Here is a 21,542-nt window from a genome sequence, read left to right as displayed (position 1 = left end):
AGGTGTGCAGAGCGGCAGTGGAGAAAATCTCTCTTAGCAGAAGACTTCATCCACTATAAGTTCATGCTCAAAACCTATAACTCTGCCCTTCATCTGGCCAAACAATCCTACTTCACCACCCTCATCACCTCACTATCCAACAACCCAAGACGACTTTTTGAAACCTTAAACTCCCTCCTGAAACCTAAAGTACAGGCCCCCATCACCAACCTCAGCGGTGAGGATCTGGCCACTTATTTCCTAGAAAAAATCAACCACATACATCAGGATATCTCAGCCCTATCTCCTCAGTGCCTGGATCCCCTTCCCTGCCGCACCTCAAGCTCACTAGACATCTTTGAGCCTGTTTCAGAAGAAGAAGTTTCCAAGCTCCTCGCTTCTGCTCGGCCTACAACCTGCAACAGTGACCCTATTCCTTCACAGCTCCTGCAGTCTCTCTCACCAGTGGTCACCACTCACCTGACTAAAATATTTAACCTCTCTCTTTCTTCAGGTATATTTCCCTCCTCATTTAAACATGCCATCATAACCCCTTTACTTAAAAAGCCATCCCTGGACCAGAACTGCACTGCTAACTACAGACCTGTCTCTAACCTTCCCTTCATCTCTAAACTCCTGGAACGCCTGGTCCACTCCCGTCTAATCCGCTATCTCTCGAATAACTCTCTTCTCGACCCCTTACAATCTGGTTTCCGCTCTTTACACTCTACTGAAACTGCCCTCACTAAAGTCTCTAATGATTTAATATCAGCTAAATCGAAAGGTCATTGCTCCCTGCTGATTCTACTGGATCTCTCTGCCGCATTTGACACTGTGGATCACCAGCTCCTCCTCACTATGCTCCGCTCTATAGGCCTCAAGGACACAGCCCTCTCCTGGTTCTCCTCCTACCTCTCTGACCGCTCCTTCACTGTATCTTTTTCCGGCTCCTCTTCCTCTTCTCGTCCCCTTACTATCGGGGTCCCGCAGGGCTCAGTCCTAGGCCCCCTCCTCTTCTCTTTATACACTGCCCCTATTGGACAAACAATCAGCAGATTTGGGTTCCAGTATCATCTCTATGCTGATGACAGCCAATTATACACTTCTTCCCCTGACATCACCCCTACCCTAATTCAAAATACCAAGGATTGTCTGTCTGCTGTCTCTAGCATCATGTCCTCCCTCTATCTGAAACTAAATCTCTCTAAAACTGAACTTCTTGTGTTTCTCCCCACTACTAACCTCACTCTACCTAACATCGAAATAACCCTGGAGGGTTCAACCATAACTCCCAAGCAGCATGCCCGCTGTCTTGGGGTCATATTCGACACCGAACTTTCCTTTACTCCGTACATCCGATCACTCAGTCGTTCTTGTCACCTGCATCTTAAAAACATCTCCAGAATCCGACCTTTTCTCACCTTTGAAACTGCTAAGACTCTTACTGTCGCTCTTATTCATTCTCGTCTGGACTACTGCAACTCTCTTCTGATCGGTCTCCCTCTTACCAAACTTTCTCCTCTCCAATCCATCTTGAATGCGGCAGCCAGGGTCATATTTCTGTCCAGCCGCTTCACCGATGCCTCCATCTTGTGCCAGTCATTACACTGGCTACCTATTCGCTACAGGGTCCAGTATAAACTCATCTCTCTCACCCACAAAGCTCTCCACTGTTCTGCACCGCCTTATATCTCCTCTCTCGTCTCTGTCTATCGCCCTACACGTGCCCTCCGTTCTACAAATGACCTAAGACTAACATCCCCCGTAATCCGAACCTCGCACCTCTGTCTCCAAGACTTCTCTCTTGCTGCTCCAGCTCTCTGGAATGCACTTCCCCAGACGATCAGACTGATACCTAGCCCTGACCTTTTCAAGCGCGCTTTGAAAACCCATCTCTTCAAACAAGCCTACCACATCAACTACTCAGCAAGCTAACTTTGCCCTGTTCCCTCCTTCCAAATATTATTCTGAATCTGCACCCTACTATTCATCTGTCTCCACACCCTTCATGCACATGATAACTGCATTTGATACTTGTCTATTGCACTTAAACACACGGGCTGATGACCGGATCATGCAGCTTTATATGAAAATCCCTATTATAATTGCCAGACCTGAATTAACAAGCATTTCTCACCTACTGTGTCCCCCCATTTCCTTGTAGATTGTAAGCTTGCGAGCAGGGACCTCACTCCTAATGTCACTGTTTGAATTGTCTTAACTTGTATTGAATTTATTGTCTGTACATGTCCCCGCTTAATTGTAAAGTGCTGCGGAATATGTTGGCGCTATATAAATAAAAATTATTATTATTATTAATTATTATAATTATTATTAAAGAAAAATATATATTGCAATTTTTCATGTTTTAAAAATTAGAAAAAGGAAAATGGTCTGATACAAAGGTTTGGGCATCCTTGGAGATTTGTGTGCTCAGATAACTTTGACAAAGTTTTCAGACCTTAATTAGTTTGTTAGAGTCATAGCTTATTCACTATCATCGTTAGGAAAGACCAGGTGATGCATTCTGAAGACAAAAATGGTGGAGGCCAACAAAACAAGAGAAAGATATAAGAAGATAGCAAAACATTTTCAAATTGCCCTTCACTTAGTTCAAAATGTAATTAAGAAATGGCAGTTAACAGGAACAGTGGAGGTCAACATAAGGTCTGGAAGACCAAGCAAAATCTCACTGAGCGTTGCCGTAGGAATGCTAGTGAGGCAAATCAGAATCCTAGCTTGACTACAATAGACCTTCAGAAAGATTTATCAAACTCTGGAGTTGAGGTACATTGTTCTACTGTTCAAAAACACCTGCACAAATATGGCCTTCATGGAAGAGTCATAAGAAGAAAACCTCTCCTGCATCCGCACAATAAAATTCAGTATCAGAAATATGCAAAAGAATATCTAAACAAGCTTGATGCATTTTAGAAACAGGTCCTTTTGACCAATGAGGATAAAATAGAACTCTTTGGCCACAATGACCAAAGGTATGTATGGAGAATAAAGGGGACAAAATTTCAGGAAAAAAACATCTCACCAAACATTAAGCATTGGGATGAATCAATCATGCTTTGGGGTTGTGTTACAGCCAATGGCATGGGGAACATTTCTCAGATAGGTGGAAGATTGAATTTAATGAAATTTCAACAAATTCTTGAAACAAACATAACACCGTCTGTAATGATTCTAAGCACACATCAAAATCCACAATAGACTGCTTCAAAAGTCACAAGCTGAAGGTTTTACAATGACCCTCACAATCTCCTGATCTGAACAGCATTGAACATCTGTGGCTAGACCTCAAAATAGCAGTGCATGCAAGACGACCCAGGAATCTCACAGAACGGGAAGAATTTTTCAAGGAAGAATAGATGAAAATCCCTCAAACAAGACCTGACAGACTCTTGTCTGGCTACAAAAAGCGTTTACAAGCTGTGATACTTGCAAAAGAGGTGCTACTATGTTCTAACCATATAGGGTGCCCAAACTTTTGCATAGACCCATTTTCCTTTTTTTCATTTTTAAAATGTAAAAGATGAAAATACATATACTACAAAGAAAATGTGTCATCTTTAACTTCAGCCTTTAAGAGATCTTTTCACCTTCAACTTAACAGTAATTTTGACCAGGAGTGCTCAAACTTTTACATGCCACTGTACACAAACTTGGTGCCCTTTGTGTTCACTGTTACATTATGGTTACTATTTAAAAGCAACTAGTGGCTGTATTTCTCTTCTCAAATAGTTTCCCATGACAGAAATCATAGGTTTATCGCTAGCAGAATTTAGAGTATCGGTAGACTTTCGCTGTCTATTTTGTGAAAAGTTGTGATTAGAAGACTCTTTAATTCCTGCCCCATAAACTCAGCTGTTCGTATGATTCCCTAATGAGCCATTCTCTGGACTCCACAATGCAGTACGGAAGTTCTTTTATTAGGTATGTAAAATATCATTTTCAGTGACAGTAACTTTCTTGCTATTTATGTAACATTTGCATCTTTTAGACGGGTTAGCTGCTAATGTTGAGCGACATTGGAAACGACAATCTTTTTCTTAGCTTATTTGATATTCTGTTCATACCTAAGGGAGTAAGACATGTTATTAAATATAATTTTAATTGATCAACAATTATCCTAATTGTGTTGTGTGGAGGTCAGCAATGCATGAGTATGCGGATAATCATTCACCTAAACTCACTGCATGGTCTGTGATCTGCAATGTTCTCTATGAATCAGAGAATGAGCGCGCGGAGCACTGGATCTAATTACATAACAGCTTCAGGAACTCCTGCCAAAATGACAGTCTCCCGGCTGCGCTGATCATATGGTCTTGCCAAGCTGCGACTGTTTATGGAGAAAATCTGGGTGCATTACTGCCACTTACAGGAGTTATTGGAAATACTGAAATTGGCCAGAGAGCTGTGTCATTTATATCGGGACATGTGATCCAGAGCTGAGATCTGCTTAATGCTCCGTTTAACTTACATTTAATGGCTTAGTAATAAAAGTCATATTTGAAATATACACAGTTTGTAAAGCTTTTGCACATTTTCACTGTTCATGCATTGTACGCTAAAGCCAGGGAACCAAGCACGGGGATTATCATATATACCGGGGTGTTGGATCTGTTTAAAGTCTCAAGCCCTGTGCAAAACACATTGGTAAAATTGCGGAATGTGGAACTCTCGTTACAGTTCTCACAGAACATGATTTGTCCTTTTCCCAAGCCAGCAATTAGTTGCAGAAACAGGATAAAAAAGGAAAGAGTATGGTGAAAGAGGAGTATAACAGGTGCCACAGACATAACTTCCCAAAGAGTTGTTAGCCATGCAGTAATGATATTTTCATCAATACAAACTACAGAGTACAGGCTGATGAATGGGAAAACTTCATAAACAGATTATTTATATTACATATAGGTCATCAGACAATGACAGCAAGTCATACATTTATTACCCCCACCCACACTCATCTACGGATTACAAAACTGTTCGGGAGAAATGCTTTAAGCACTATGCAGCATATACAGTACATGACGTAAACGCAGCAGATCAGGAATCTCATCTACTGCAATTAGTAATTACGTTTAACTAGTCATATGAATCTTTAGAAATTCCCCTTTGTGTCTACAACCTCATTCCAGAATTAAAAACGGTGGCCCGTGCTGGTGTTGGTATATATGATCACACCCAACTAACTCGAGGTGACCTGATGTCTTTTTTTCTCCTCTGCCTTCCTATTATTAGGATTACTCTTTGCTGTAAAGAGCAAATTTGTTAGTGCTAAAGCTTCCATGATCAAAGGCTTCAAACGATCCATTAAAACAATGTATTTGAAATATCACAGATTTATATTGTAGTGAAGTGCCCAACCAACCATCTTCTTCTATAGGACACTGTTATTTTGACTTATGTGATTGTGGAAATAATTACTGAACAATTCACAGCACAGAGTTGCTGGTGTTATTTTTCTGTCTGTTTTTGGAAGGTGAAATGCACTAAAAAACCTAACTCAAACTGTAGAAAAATGCATAAAAAACATGTAGATTATGCACTGTGGTCTTCCAGTTATTGAGCTTTTAGCGCAGAAAACAAAACATCAAAAATGTTACAAATTATAGATTAGCAGATTCGAATTGTTCGCACGGATTTTACCTGGAAATTTGATTTTCAGAGAAGTGATTCTCTGCCATTTTAATGTTTCTCATTATGCTATGGCATCTCTCAGAGCCTAAGAAATGTGAGATGTAAAAAATATCCTTATAGTCACCTCAACACTCCCTCTGCTCCTCATTGTCACCTATCTGCCGCTTGCGCTGAAATCCCCTGATAAGACCCAGGAAAGATCTGAACAAGCGCACAAATAATCATGACCTCACGACTAGAGCTGAGTGAATATCTTCGGTTCCCCAATTATTCGGCAAGCTATAGTGTCACACAGCCGCGACACATGCAGCTGCGGCGGCGATCAGCTGATCACCCGGCGCGATCCAGGAAGCCGGTTTCCTGCTGTAGCTTATTCGGCAAGCGGTATAGCTTGCCAAATAAGTGGGGACTGGAGATATTTGCTCAACTCTACTGACGACGTGCGCCGTGACATTACAAGCACATTCGAGCAGGTGTCATAAGAAAATGTGACGAGGACCGGATGGGTGACAGTGAGGAGCAGAGAAGCTGTAGGGCTTAGCAGTGAGGTGAGTACATGGATTTTTTTACGTTTTAACCTTTTTACGGATCAGAAAAATGTTGACCAGCTGAACTGAATTACAAAAAAATGAGTTTTTGCAAATGCACATTTTTGTAAAATTCTAGAATTAAATCCCTCTTGAATATATTAACTCATCTCTACTACATATAAATGTAACCTTAGGCAGACTGTGGAAAAGGCAGATAAGACTAGCATGGACTGGGCATCCCTATCTCATGGGCCATATAACGTGGTGTCTATGATAAGTAAACCCTTGTTTGAAGGAAGGTTAGAAGAAAAGCTTGCATTGGGTTTCTGTATTTCTAGTATTAATAATACTGCACATAATTCTAATTCTGTTAACCATTTATAATTTATCTGAGAAATTCTCCTTCCTTATAGGTCAGATTATATTGGCACTGACAGGCTTATTATGGGGCACCGATTGTTACACAATGACGCATGAGCCATGATTACATATTTCCAAGTGTCAAAGGCAACCGAACGCTGTTGTAGGGGTATTCTTTTAATGAGGGGTATTCCCATCTCCAAGATCCTATCCCAATATGTAATAGGTGTAATAATAATAATAATAGTAGTAGCATATATCTCCAATTAGAAATGTAGTAAAGTTCTTCTGATTCTCCATGTCACTTACCACATGTGTAGGGCATTGGAGTAGCTTAGGTATACATGATTACGACCACGAACAACTAACTGTCACTATGTGAGTGGTCATAATAACCATGGATAGCTAAGCTACTGCAATGCTCTGAATATGAGCAATGAGATGTAGCAAATCTGAAGAACTATTCTACATTTCTAATTGGCGGTATTTCCTAATATTATTATTACACCTACTCCATATTGGGACAGGATATTGGAGATAGGAACCCTCAATAGATGAAACGTCTGGAGACACTAGGAACCGTGGAATGGAAAAGAATATTAAAGACATACTGAACTGAGTACATAGAGTCCAGTGTATCACAAGCTTTATTGCCTTTGTGTGTTTCCTATACATTGTAAACTTGTATAGGCCAGTCTCCTACTAAATGTGTCTTTTCATTCAGACAGGATTGGATCGATCCATTGCCATATACCCCGTATAACTTAAAAAAGGCTCGTTGTCTAACGTTGCGCACATGTGTTGGTAAATAAAACCGGCTAAATACTATTTGAGCCAGCTATCCGGACAGGTGTCGTTACTTTTGCTACATTGTAACACTGTTTATTTTTTCTGTGCCTAAACTGACTTTTAATTGCTTCAATGCGTCATGTCAGTAAGCAGAGAGCTGGGTTGGTTGATGGCACCTTACAAATACAAGAATATTTTAAGCAGCTTCCGCAAAGAGAACACCCCTTCAACCAGTCACCTGTCAAGGACTAGTAAATTGGATATGGGCTTGTAATGCACAGTGCTTACACAAGGTGGAATGCAGAACTCATCTACTTCCTTCTTTTTAAACTTCCTGTACATGTTTTTAGGTGTGGAGTTGAAAGGACATTTGATACATTTGTTGTCTAACTCATACTCCATGGTCTTCAAAGAAAAATAACTATATAGCTTTATTATTTCTTTCTGGCACTTTACTACTCACAGCTTATTTCCTCAAATGCACTTTACCATTGTATCTGGTAAGCGTCACTAGTTTTATGCTTCAATTGTGCGGAGTTGTGTCTTAAAGTGAATATGTCTGCAGGATTTGACTATTTAGACCGGGGTCACACTTGCGAGAAACTTGCACAAGTCTCACATCTCAATATCCGGCACTGCCACCGGCACTCGGGACCGGAGCGCTCAGCTGCATAGAAATACATGCAGCCACACACTCTGGTCCCGAGTGCTGGTGGCAGTGCCGGGTATTGAGATGCGAGAATCGTGTGAGTCTCTCACAAGTGTGACCCCGGCCTTAATCCAACAGTAGCATAATATAGGGCAAGTGATCGTGATCTCCTGGTGATAAAACTCTTATTGTATGTAAACAATAGCGCACAGCCAAAAAAGTGACACCATTGAATTCAGTGTCTCAGCTTTCCATTAAAGGGAATCTGTCACCAGGTTTTAGCCACACAATCTGAGAGCAGCATAGTGTAGAGAAAGAGACCCTGATTCTAGTTATGTATCATTTACCGGAATGCTTAGTGTAGTTTAGATAAAATAAGTGTTTTATCAACAGAAGATTATAATTGAAGAACTAGTAAATGTGCAGTCAGGTAGTCAAGCATATTCATGAGCTGTGTATAACCCCAACCCCACCACCGATTGGCAGTTTTCTGTGTACACTGTACATAGGCAGAAAGCTACCGATCAGTGGTGTGGGCAGGGTTATACAAGGCTCAACATTCAGTGAACTGGTAGATTTGCAGCAGATAAAACAGGGATTTTATCAAAACTACAACAAGCAGTACAGTAAAGGCCCCGTCACACACAGCGATCTCGCTAGCGAGATCGCTGATTTTGTGACGCCACAGTGATCTCACCAGCAAGATCGCTGTGTGTGACGGGGATCAGTGACCGGCTCCCTGCCGGGTATCGCTGATCATGCTCGATCGGCCTGGGCCATTTTTTGATCGCTGGTCTCCCGCTGGCCAGCGCGCATCGCTGCGTGTGGCAGTGAGAGCCAAAGATCAGCGAGGCTCCCAGCGCTCTAAGCAGGCGCTGGGAGCTGGTCTCTAAGGTAAATATCGTGTAACTAAGCGGTGCGCGTCACTTAGTTTACCCGATGTGTACCTTAGAAACCTGCGTGCTGGCAGCTCCCGGTGCAAGCACGCAGGTTTCTAAGGTACACCTCAGGTAACTAAGTGACGCGCGCCGCTTAGTAACCCGATATTTACCTTAGAGACCAGCGTCCTCGTTGGTGCTGATCGCTGGTAAGCTGCCTGTTTGGCAGCTTACCAGCGATAATGTAGCGATGCACCAGCGATCCTGACAAGATCGTATCGTTGTCGGGATCGCTGGTGCATCTTTATGTGTGATGGGGCCTTAAGACTATGTTCACACTGGGCGTTTTTGCAGTTTTTTTTTTTTGCTGCTTTTTTCATGCTAATTTTCAGTTGTGTTTTACATTAGCAGCAAAGTCTATGAAATTTCTGAAATTTCATGCACACAGTTTGTTTTTTTGTCATCAGTATTTTGTACTTTGCTTGTTTTTTTGGACATAGAGCACGCCACTTCTTTCAGCGTTTTTTCAGCGTTTTTCACCTACTGAATTGAATGGAAAAAAATGGGCAGCACGGTGGCTCAGTGGTTAGCGCTGCAGCCTTGCAGTGCTGGGGTCCTGGGTTCGAATCCCACCAAGGACAACATCTGCAAGGAGTTTGTATGTTCTCCCCGTGTTTGCGTGGGTTTCCTCCGGGTACTCCGGTTTCCTCCCACACTCCAAAGACATACTGATAGGGAATTTAGATTGTGAGCCCCATTGGGGACAGTGAAAATGTGTGAAAACTGTAAAGCGCTGCGGAATATGTTAGCGCTATATAAAGATTATTATTATTATAACAAAAAATGTAGCAAAACCTGCATTTTTGCCGCAGCTCCTTTCCTGCCAAGCACTCAGGTTTTGTTGTAGAAAAAAAAAAAGCAGCAAAAACACCTCAGTGATACATAACTGGAATCTGGGTCTCTGCCCCACATCATGGTTTTTCTCAGATAAGAGGTCAAAACCTGTTGACAGATTCCCTTTAAAGGGAACAGGTCACATTTAATCTACAGTCTGATCTGTGGACGACATGATCTAGAGGAGAAGTTGAGCAGAATGATATATAGATTAGTAGAAAATGATTTAATATAACTTGTATTTTATTCATTGAAATCATTGGTATCTGTGTGTATGCGAGTCCATTGGGTGGTCCTACTCAATGACTGACAGCTATCCCTGCAAGCACTGTCATTCAGAGAAGACCGTCAATCACTTGACTCATACGCATACAAACACCAGGATTTCAACGAGTAAAATTGAAGTTTTACTGAACCTTTAAAAAATTATATACATATATTCATCTGATCAGCTCCTCCAGCTCTATAACGCCCTATCTTATAGAGAAAATACCATTTTCAACATGACCGCTTCCTTTTAACATTGCTGCGCAGCTTCTTGTTGACATCACATCCCTTAATAATGAGTACATGATAAACTATCCCTCCTATAAGCAGAATATGTCACAACTCCCATTATTTGGATCCTGTGCTATCCCTGTGATTTTCGCAGTGTGACTGTACTACTTGAATGTCATTAATCATCAACTCCTCTGCAATGAGAAGGGAACTCATCCGTGAAACTACTATTAAGAAAGCACTTACCTATGGAGAATTGATTTGTGACTTATACCTCATGAAACTTCAGACGTTTTCTCAAATCAAACACTTCAAATCTGATATTTTTCAGTAACACCATGAATTTGTTTCCACTATATTATATTGTGTGATTGAGTATATTGTTTGATTTTTAGCAAAGTGACAAACTAGCTAGGACTATTTTATATCATTATTTATAAGTGCCTGGATTATCCTGAGCTCAGGGTTGAGCGCTCAGAGCACATATGATCTGGATGTACTTACCTACTGCTCTCTGTGGTGTGTTAAGTGGATATGAATTTGCTTCACACCATCCAACAGGGAAAATGTTCATGGACTCCACATCAACTATGTACTCTGGAACAGGCTTCACTAGACCTGAAATGTATCAAGAGATGATTGTTTTAGTATTAGCTGTAGGCAAAAGATATTGTAAGATCAATGGGATTCTCAGCCAAGAGTTGTCATTTGGGTAAGAAATAGCGATGAGCGAACGTGCTTGGATAAGGTGTTATCTGAGCATGCTCGAGTCCTAACCGAGTGTCTTCGGCGTGCACGAATACTATGCTCGAATCCTCGCGCCTGCATGTCTCATGGTTGTAAGACAGCAGCAACACTTGAAGGGATTGTTTAACAAATAGGAAATCCCTGAATGTGTTGCGGCTGTCTAATAGGTCTGAGATATAAAAACATAAATAGAAAAATGCACATAAAGAACCAAAAGAGTAATAAAATAATGTTTACTGACAAAATATTAAAGCAGTGTTAAAAGTATATTAGAATACGGAGCAAAAAGAAAAAGGGTAAACAGGCAATGAAAAATATCAAACGAGTGGAACCACAGGTCTGAGGCACAAGTATAAATACAGGGCCCCTCAGTAAGCCATAGACCATTCACATAATGTTAAGTAAGTCGTGGAAGTAAATCTAATAAAAGAAGGAATCAGTATTGTAAGAGAGGAGGGAACCTGAGAACAAAGAATAGTAACAGATTTACCTCAGGCCTGAGGTGCCACGACCCCTACGCGTGTTTCGGCTTTGTGCTTTCTTTCCCGTCAAGTAGCCGCAAATTATGCAGCTGCCGCAACAGAAACTAAATCTCTGAGCACATCCAAATACAAGGAGATCACACGAGTATACTCGCTCATCACTATTTATCACCCTAACAATGCATAGGTGCAATTTAGCTTAGCTCCCTAACAATGCTTAGGTACAATTTAGCTTAGCTCCCTAACAATGCTTAGGTACAATTTAGCTTAGCTTCCTAACAATGCTTAGGTACAATTTAGCTTAGCTTCCTAACAATGCTTAGGTACAATTTAGCTTAGCTCTCTAACAATGCTTAGGTACAATTTAGCTTAGCTCCCTAACAATGCTTAGGTACAATTTAGATTAGTACCCTAACAATGCTTAGGTACAATTTAACTGAGCACCCTCACAATGCTTAGGTACAATTTAGCTGAGCACCCTAACAATGCCTAGGTACAATTTAGCTTAGCTCCCTAAAAATGCTTAGGTATAATTTAGCTTAGCTTCGTAACAATGCTTAGGTACAATTTAGATTAGCACCCTAACAATGCTTAGGTACAATTTAGCTGAGCACCCTAATAATGCTTAGGTACAATTTAGCTGAGCACCCTAACAATGCTTAGGTACAATTTAGATTAGCACCCTAACAATGCTTAGGTACAATTTAGCTGAGCACCCTAATAATGCTTAGGTACAATTTAGCTGAGCACCCTAACAATGCTTAGGTACAATTTAGATTAGCACCCTAACAATGCTTAGGTGCAATTTAGATTAGCACCCTAACAATGCTTAGGTACAATTTAGCTGAGCACCCTAATAATGCTTAGGTACAATTTAGCTGAGCACCCTAACAATGCTTAGGTACAATTTAGATTAGCACCCTAACAATGCTTAGGTGCAATTTAGATTAGCACCCTAACAATGCTTAGGTACAATTTAGCTTAGCTCCCTAATAATGCTTAGGTACAATTTAGCTGAGCACCCTAACAATGCTTAGGTACAATTTAGCTTAGCTCCCTAACAATGCTTAGGTGCAATTTAGCTTAGCTTCCTAACAATGCTTAGGTACAATTTAGATTAGCACCCTAACAATGCTTAGGTACAATTTAGCTTAGCTCCCTAATAATGCTTAGGTACAATTTAGCTGAGCACCCTAACAATGCTTAGGTGCAATTTAGCTTAGCTTCCTAACAATGCTTAGTTACAATTTAGATTAGCACCCTAACAATGCTTAGATACAATTTAGCTGCGCACCCTAACAATGCTTAGGTACAATTTAGCTTAGCTCCCTAATAATGCTTAGGTACAATTTAGATTAGCACCCTAGCAATGCTTCGATACAATTTAGCTGAGCACCCTAACAATGCTTAGGTACAATTTAGCTTAGCTCCCTAAAAATGCTTAGGTACAATTTAGCTTAGCTTCCTAACAATGCTTAGGTACAATTTATATTAGCACCCTAACAATGCTTAGATACAATTTAGCTGAGCACCATAACAATGCTTAGATACAATTTAGCTTAGCTCCCTAATAATGCTTAGGTACAATTTAGCTGAGCACCCTAACATTGCTTAGGTACAATTTAGCTTAGCTCCCTAATAATGCTTAGGTACAATTTAGCTGAGCACCCTAACAATGCTTAGGTACAATTTATCTTAGCTCCCTAACAATGCTTAGGTGCAATTTAGCTTAGCTCACTAACAATGCTTCGGTACAATTTAGTCCAACTTAGTAGAGGTTTTAAGGATGACAACTGCATTATCACTTAAAGTTTCATTTCAAATAAGGCTTAGGTGTTTCTCAGATTAAGACGTTATTAAAAAACAACCGAGGGATGGTAAGCAAGGGAAACTAGAGACCGTGATTAAAATGAAAAAGGACAGGTGCCCAAAAATCTCTCTAAGTATTCTGCCAACTAGAAAACATTTTATGATACTGCAATATGCAATACTGAAATTCTCAACATGTTTTATGCCTTATAAAACAAAATATGCCAAAAGAGGGATGTTCAATCTGAGAATAAAGGGGTTGGCCATGTCTTGAACAACCCTTTCTTAAATGTTTTATTTCCCAGTTTAAACTAAAAAACAGATACATGCTGCACCGGTGACGTTCCAGCGATGCTTTCCTTTATAGAATATGGGGCACTATTTAAGAAAGGCTTGTCTGGGTAGTGGACAACCCCTTAAGCAATCATACTCATGGAGAAGCAAATCATAAAATTGTACAACATAAATAGTAGTATATTTATTTTGGCCTCAGTTTTGCCTGTCATGTATAAAGAATTTATCTTATTATTATTATTACTACTTATTGTTATAGCGCCATTTATTCCATGGCGCTTTACATGTAAGGAGGGGTATACATAAAAACAAGTACAATAATGTTAAACAATACAAGTCATAACTGGTACAGGAGGAGAGAGGACCCTGCCCGCGAAGGCTCACAATCTGCAAGGGACGGGTGAAAATACAGTAGGCGAGGGTAGAGCTGGTCATGCAGTGGTTTGGTCGATCGGTGGTTACTGCAAGTTATAGGCTTGTCGGAAGAGGTGGGTCTTCAGGCTCTTTTTGAAGGTTTAGATGGTAGGTGAGAGTCTGATATGTTGTGGTAGAGAGTTCCAGAGTAGGGGTGATGCGCGAGAGAAATCTTGTATGCGATTGTGGGAAGAGGAGATAAGAGGGGAGTAGAGAAGGAGATCTTGTGAGGATCGGAGGTTGCGTGCAGGAAAGTACCGGGAGACGAAGTCACAGATATATGGAGGAGACAGGTTGTGGATGGCTTTGTATGTCATGGTTAGGGTTTTGTACTGGAGTCTCTGGGCAATGGGGAGCCAGTGAAGGGATTGACAGAGGGGAGAAGCTGGGGAATAGCGGGGGGACAGGTGGATTAGTCGGGCAGCAGAGTTCAGAATAGATTGGAGGGGTGCGAGAGTGTTCGAGGGGAGGCCACAGAGCAGGAGGTTGCAGTAGTCAAGGCAAGAGAGGATGAGGGCATGGACTAGGGTTTTTGCAGATTTTTGGTTGAGGAATGAATGGATTCGTGAAATATTTTTGAGTTGAAGTCGGCAGGAAGTGGAAAGGGCTTGGATATGTGGTTTGAAGGAGAGATCAGCGTCAAGGATTACCCCGAGGCAGCGAGCTTGTGGGACTGGGGAGAGTGGGCAGCCATTTACTGTAATGGATAGGTTTGTTGGGGGGGTTACGTGAGATGGGGGAAAGATGATGAATTCAGTTTTGTCCATGTTAAGCTTCAGAAATCTAGCAGAGAAGAAGGATGAAATAGTGGACAGACATTGAGGCATTCTGGTTAGTAGGGAGGTGATATCTGGTCCAGAGATGTAGATCTGTGTGTCATCAGCATAGAGATGATACTGAAATCCATGAGATTCTATGAGCTGTCCCAGGCCAAAGGTGTAAATGGAGAAGAGCAGGGGTCCTAGGACTGAACCTTGTGGGACTCCGACAGATAGGGGGCGAGGTGAGGAGGTGGTGTGTGAGTGGGAGACGCTGAATGTCCGGTCTGTTAGGTATGATGAGATCCAGGATCGGGCCAAGTCTGTGATACCAAGGGATGAGAGGGTCTGTAATAATAGGGAATGGTCCACTGTGTCAAAGGCAGCCGACAGGTCCAGGAGGAGGAGGACAGAGTAGTGTCGCTTGCTCTTGGCGGTTAAGAGGTCATTGGTGACCTTAGTAAGGGCAGTTTCAGTGGAGTGGTGTGACCGGAAGCCAGATTGTAAGCGCTCGAAGAGGGAGCAAGAAGAGAGATGGGAGGACAGTTCAAGGTAGACGTGTTGTTCGAGTAGCTTGGAGGCATAGGGGAGACGTGATATAGGGCGATAGCTAGATACAGAGGATGGGTCAAGAGAGGCTTCTATTTATCTTCTATTCTTCTATCCAAAGTTGCATCTTATTCTCATCATGCTATATTAGATGTATGAAGGCAAACAGTGGTACTAGATATCGCTATATTTCAGCATACAGTACATCCACTACTAGCTTTACATTAATATTACTGAAAAAAAACACTTCCTGCTTTGACCTTTTTATTATTTGTAGCAGATGCAGGTGCTTGTGGGACCACTAAGAAATGTGCAAGAAGCTCAAACCACAACATCCTTTTCCTTTCTATTTTCATTTGTTGGATGTGTCAGCAATAGAGATCTGTATTTGTATCACCCATATCGGCTGCAGTTAGATCACCGTCTTCAGAGAACTGTAACATGCAATGGTCGAATGCCCTTAAGTTCTCTTATTGGCGCTTACTGAATTCTAATCTCATCCCAACCAATACTACACTGAGAGATAACACACTGAGCATGAAATTCAGCATTGGGCCATATGAAAGGCTTGGAAAATTCAGTATAGGGTTTTAGATAAACATTCTTAAAAATAATAACATTTAGCTTTTTTCAGTTTCCAGGTGAGCTGATTGGCTTCCAAGTAGCCATTAAATCACACAAAACACTCATGTGAAGCTTGTGTTTGGCTATACATAGAGATGATCTAATAAAACTCAACCTATGGCTTTCCACTGCCTTTTTCTAAAATATAAAAGACATCTAACCCCACCTAAAAAATGGTTTCATAAGTAAACAAAATGCATAAAGCGAGGAAAATACAAGTGTCATTTCATTTAATGGGAACCTGTCATGTAAAATAACTATTAACCTGCAGATATGAGGTTTATCGACAGATTAATAGTGATCTGACACCATGCGGCAACAGCACTGAGAGCCCCTCTGCCAGTAGGAAATATATTTTATCCCCCTGGCAGCGTTCAGTTTCCAGTTATAGGGGTGGCGCTGGTGCAATTTCAGTCAAAGTTACGGCTGTAACCACGCCCCCAACACTGACTGACAGCCAGCCCCACTGCTGAGTGAGCTATCAGTCAGTGCCAGCGGCGCAGTTGCAGTTGACATTCTATATACACAGTTCGGTGGATGAACCCTCACCGGCGCCATCCCTAAGACTGGAAGCCAAGTGCTTCCAAGGTGAATAAAGTTGATTTCCTCTCGACAGGGGGGCTCTTAGTGCCGGCACAGTGTCAAAATGCTATTAACCTGCAGATTAACCCCATATCTGCAAGTTAATAGCATAATTTTACATAACAGGTTCCCTTTAAATAAATAAGTAATAAATAAGCATTCATTTCAGTATCTCAATAGTGACTATTAAGTGAATCACCCCTCCCCCCCATAAAGCCTGTCGTTTTTTAATTTTAAAAGAATGCAGTGGTGTAAGTGACAAATTCCAAGTCATATGGACGTCATATAGAGTGATCCCATATTCATCACTCCTAGAGTGACTAGAATAAATAATAGAATAAAGAATTGCTACATAAGAATGAGGACTGGAGCAATTCCCGTATTATAAGACATGTAATCTTACAGCCTCCATGAAGCAGCTGTGGCTGACAATATTAGCTGTTTACCAGCGAGTACTTGGCTTATCAGTGAAGCAGGTGCTTTTTGAAGGCGGTTATCTCTGAAGAGAAATCCTTACATTTCTCAATACCGCATATCTTGAAAGGTTTGTTTTTATATGGAGCTCGAATTCATTGCATAGGCATAGCTGTACAGCGCAAGTTCTGGCTCCCTACAGCCAGCACAATAGGGACTATAGACGCCTACGGCATAGTCTGTTATTTCTCAGTTCAGTACATGACACTATGCGATAAGATACATCAATTAGCCAGCAGAGTCACAATGTTTTTTTCTGGGATTCATTATTAGCATTAAATGAAATTTACCAACTAGTATGCATCAAATAAAGATGTCATGAGCAACTGGAAAAGAATGGGTTAACTTGCGCTGCCATCAATAATGATGAGAAAACCGGATCCAAAAGATGTGGTTTAATAGTCAACGCGTTTCGAAGTATACAACTTCTTTATCAGGGCAATTAGTAATCATTTTTTATCCTGATAAAGAAGTTGTATAATTCAAAAACCCATTGACTTTTAAACTACATATCTTTGAAGTCCAGTCTTCTCATCATTAGGGCCCCATCACACATAGCTACGCACCAGCGATCCCAACAACGATATGACCTTGTCAGAATCGCTGCTGTGTTGCTACATGATTGCTGGTGAGCTGCCAAACAGGCAGATCTCACCAGTGATGAGAACCAGCAACGACGCGGGTAACAAGCGAGGGCGTCGCTTAATTACCCGCCGTGTACCTTAAATACCAGCACGCTGGTGCAGAGAGCTGGTAACCAAGGTAAACAGCGGGTTTCTAAGCGCCGCGCGGCGCTTAGAAACCCGCTGTTTACCTTGGTTACCAGCTCCCTGCACCAGCGCGCTGGTATCTAAGGTACACAGCGGGTAACTAAGTGATGCGCACGCTTTAACCCACGGTTTACGTTGGATACCAGGCTCCAGCTCGCTGATCGCTGGTCTCCCGCCTGCCTCACGCAGTGATGCGTGCTGGCCAGAGGAAGACCAACGATCAAAAAAAGGTCCAGGGCATTCGAGCATGATCAGCGATACCCGGCGGGGGGGGGGCGGTCGCTGATACCTGTCACACACAGCGACATCGCTGGTGAGATCGCTGTTGCGTCACAAAACTTGTGACTCAGTAGCGATCTCGCTGTGTGTGACGGGAGCTTTATTGACACCAGGGCACGTGAACCCATTCTTTTCTAGTTCCTCTTGATTTCTCCTCCTAGGTTTGCAGCAACCTAAGCCTTATTGGTGGTTGTGTGCACAGACCCCTACCAAGTGAGCACATTTGGGCAGTGATATCCTCTTTTTTCTATCCGGATGAGACCCTATTATGCTTTCTGTTTTTTTCGTAATTCAAATAAAGATGTGGCTCAAAATATAAAAAAAACCTTGTTTTGTTACAATAGTTGCCATACAGTATCCTCTGCATAAATCTAAATGACTGGAAACTTAGATACCTTCGAGATGGATCCAAAGTAATCTTCCTTTTACTTTGTTAACAGATGCAACACAAATCTCAGATGGATTACTTGGGTTGACTGCCTCCAGTTTCATGTTTTTTGTAAATCCACGAGAATTTGAGGTCTGAAACACAAAGAAAGACTATTAAAAGGTACAGTCTATAAATCAATGCAAACGGGAACAGCAAAAATGATTTGTCAATGGAAAAAATGGCTCAAATATAACTTCTTTTATTTGGTGTATCTTTAGATGTATCTAAAAATTATAACAGCTGAAAGCACAAAAGTCAGTTTTGTCTCCAATTGCTAAACAAAATATAAGTTTAACATTTGAACAGAGGGCACAATGTTCAATAATATTTTCACATTATCCATACCCCACTTAATCTTTACTAGAAAAAAGTCACAGTATGAATGCTAAATGAATTACGGGGTGATACACCAATCTTTAAAAGAACATAAACATTATAGAAAAATATTTAGAATTGAGAGTTCTCAGTGGATGATACCTTTTAATGGCTAACTGCAAAGATGGTAACAAATTGCAAGCTTTCGAGACTACTCAAGTCTCTTCATCAGGCAAAGACTAATACAAAGTCTGTCTGCTCTGAGCAAGAAGGACTTGAGCTGCTTTTTTACAGTGGATGAAAAGTTCAGGAGGCAGGGGGAAGTGTAAGACATGGGTGATAAGTGGAAAAGGAAGCTGATTTTTCTGATAAGATTCATTACAAACTTTCTTATAACCTCCTATACTATTGATTTATGCAAAGTCTTGATAGTACAGCTCCGTTTTAAGTTACATATATCACAAAAAAGGGGTAAAAAAATTTTTAATATTATAACAAAAATTGTTATTAGAGCTGTTAAAAGTTCAGGTACAAAGAAAACTGAAAATGCGCTTGGAAGTGAACTGGATGACATGAACATCAAATATAACGTTGGTTAGATAAAAACAACTCCTCAATACCAAAACATACAGTCATGACCGAAAGTGTTGGTACCCTTGAAATTGTCCAGAAAATGAAGTACCGTATATACTTGTGTATAAGCCGACCCGTGTATAAGCCGACCCCCCTAATTTTGCCACAAAAAACTGGGAAAACTTATTGACTCGTGTATAAGCCTAGGGTGGAAAATGCAGCAGCTACTGGTAAATTTCAAAGATAAAAATAGATACCAATAAAAGTAAAATTAATTGAGACATCAGTAGGTTAAATGTTTTTGAATATCCATATTGAATCAGGAGCCCCATATAATGCACCATACAAAATACACCCCATATAATGCTGCACAAAGGTTAATAATGGCCCCATAAGATGCTCCATAGATTATGCCCCCATAAGATGCTCCATAGAATATGCTCCCATATGCTGCCCCATAGAATATGCCCCCATATGCTGCTCCATACACTATGCCCCTATATACTGCCCCATAGAATATGCCCCCATATGCTGTCCCATAGAATATGCCCCATATAGGTTATGGCCCCATAAGATGCTCCATAGATTATGCCCCCATAAGATGCTCCATAGATTATGCTCCCATATGCTGCCCCATAGAATATGGGCCCCATAGGCTGCTCCATACACTATGCCCCATATGCTGCCCCATAGAATATGCCCCCATATGCTGCCCCATAGAATATGCCCCCATATGCTGCTCCATAGAATATGCCCCCATATGCTGCTCCATAGAATATGCCCCCATATGCTGCTCCATAGATTATGCCCCCAAATGCTTCTCCATGGAATATGCCCCATATGCTGCTCCATAGAATATGCACCCATATGCTGCTCCATAGATAATGCCCCCATATGCTGCACCATGGAATATGCCCCCATATGCTGATCCATAAAATATGCCCCCATATGCTGCTCCATAGAATATGCCCCTATATGCTGCTCCATAGAATATGCCCCCATATGCTGCTCCATAGAATATGCCCCCATATGCTGGTCCATAGATTATGCCCCTATATGCTGATCCAAAGAATATGCCCCCATATGCTGCTCCATAGAATATGCCTTCATATGCTGCTTCATAGATTATGCCCCCATATGCTGCTCCATAGAATATGCCCCCATATGCTGCTGCTGCAACAAAAAATGCTATACTCACCTCTCATGCTCAGGACCCGGCACCTGTGATATTCACCTGTCCGGGGTCCATCGCTGCTCACCGCTGTCTGCCACGTCCTCTGTCAGTGACTGTTCAGCCAGCAGAGGGCACAGCGCACACTAACCACGTCACCGCGCCCCCTGCTGGCTAAACATCACGGACACAGGAAGCAGCAGACGGCGGTGAGCAGCGTGGGAACGAGGACAGGTGAATATCGCTATACTCACCCATCCTGCAACGTCTCTGCAGCCTCGCTTCTCCACTGTCTCCCTTCCTGCCTTCAGCGGTCACGTGATACCGCTCATTACCACTCATGAATATGCACTGTGAGAATCATGTGGGAATAGTGGATGAGGGCAGGTATATCTCACCCAGATTCCTTTCCTATGTGGCCTAGTCTGGTCAGTATCGCACCTGCTTACTAATGGATAATGGGAGGTGGATATAAAAGGATGCCAGGTGGTTGTGTGAGTGTCTCAGCCTGGGAACACAGAGAGCCTGTCTGTGTGAGAGACACGTGTGAGTGGAAGCAGTGCCCACTGCAACTGTGGTTTGGCTGGACGGGAGAAGCCCGCCAGTTGGTAGTTAGGTTGTCCATTGTTTAGTTAGTGCCAAACAGGCAAGGATTTGTTTTATGTTTTATTTCCTTTTGCATTGCTTTCACCGTTAATAAACCTGACCCAGGGTCAGTTACACCCGAATCCCAGCTCAGCGCCTGAGTTTTATGCTGAACGCACGTGACCTTTGACCCCAGCAAAGGCGATCCCGGAGTATTTTATCACATTGTGGTGGAGAACGCGGGCATCACGTTGCAAGCATGAGCATGGAGGACGTGGTGAAAGCGCTGGTACAGTCCACCGCCGTCCAGCAAGAAGCTAATCGGGTGATGATGGCCCAGCTGAAGGAGTTGGTGGACATGACAGCTACCGATCGTTCGCTTCTCCAGCAGGTGGCGCAGCGCCTGGCAAGCCTACAGGAGGTTAACCTGGAAGCCGAGTCGAGAGTGATTCACGTGAGT

At 41.9% G+C, this 21,542-nt stretch overlaps 1 protein-coding gene across 3 annotated transcripts in view; it reads right to left on the bottom strand.

The window, feature by feature from the left end:
- The window catches only part of SFMBT2 (Scm like with four mbt domains 2), a 371,940-nt gene that overhangs the window by 96,986 nt on the left and 253,412 nt on the right, over positions 1–21,542 (bottom strand). For all 3 annotated transcript variants that reach the window (XM_073589037.1, XM_073589038.1, XM_073589039.1), the window contains 2 exons: positions 18,404–18,530; positions 10,731–10,844 (listed from right to left, as the gene is read on the bottom strand). In XM_073589037.1, the coding sequence (XP_073445138.1) occupies positions 10,731–10,844; positions 18,404–18,530 (241 nt within the window). The remainder of the gene's footprint in view (positions 1–10,730; positions 10,845–18,403; positions 18,531–21,542) is intronic.

Source organism: Dendrobates tinctorius, unplaced genomic scaffold (genome assembly GCF_039654945.1).
Source record: "Dendrobates tinctorius isolate UK_male_01 unplaced genomic scaffold, ASM3965494v1 ptg000105l, whole genome shotgun sequence".
NCBI classification, from domain to species: domain Eukaryota; kingdom Metazoa; phylum Chordata; class Amphibia; order Anura; family Dendrobatidae; genus Dendrobates; species Dendrobates tinctorius.
Note: the sequence above shows the minus strand (reverse complement) of the source record. Positions and strands in the feature narration are given on the sequence as shown.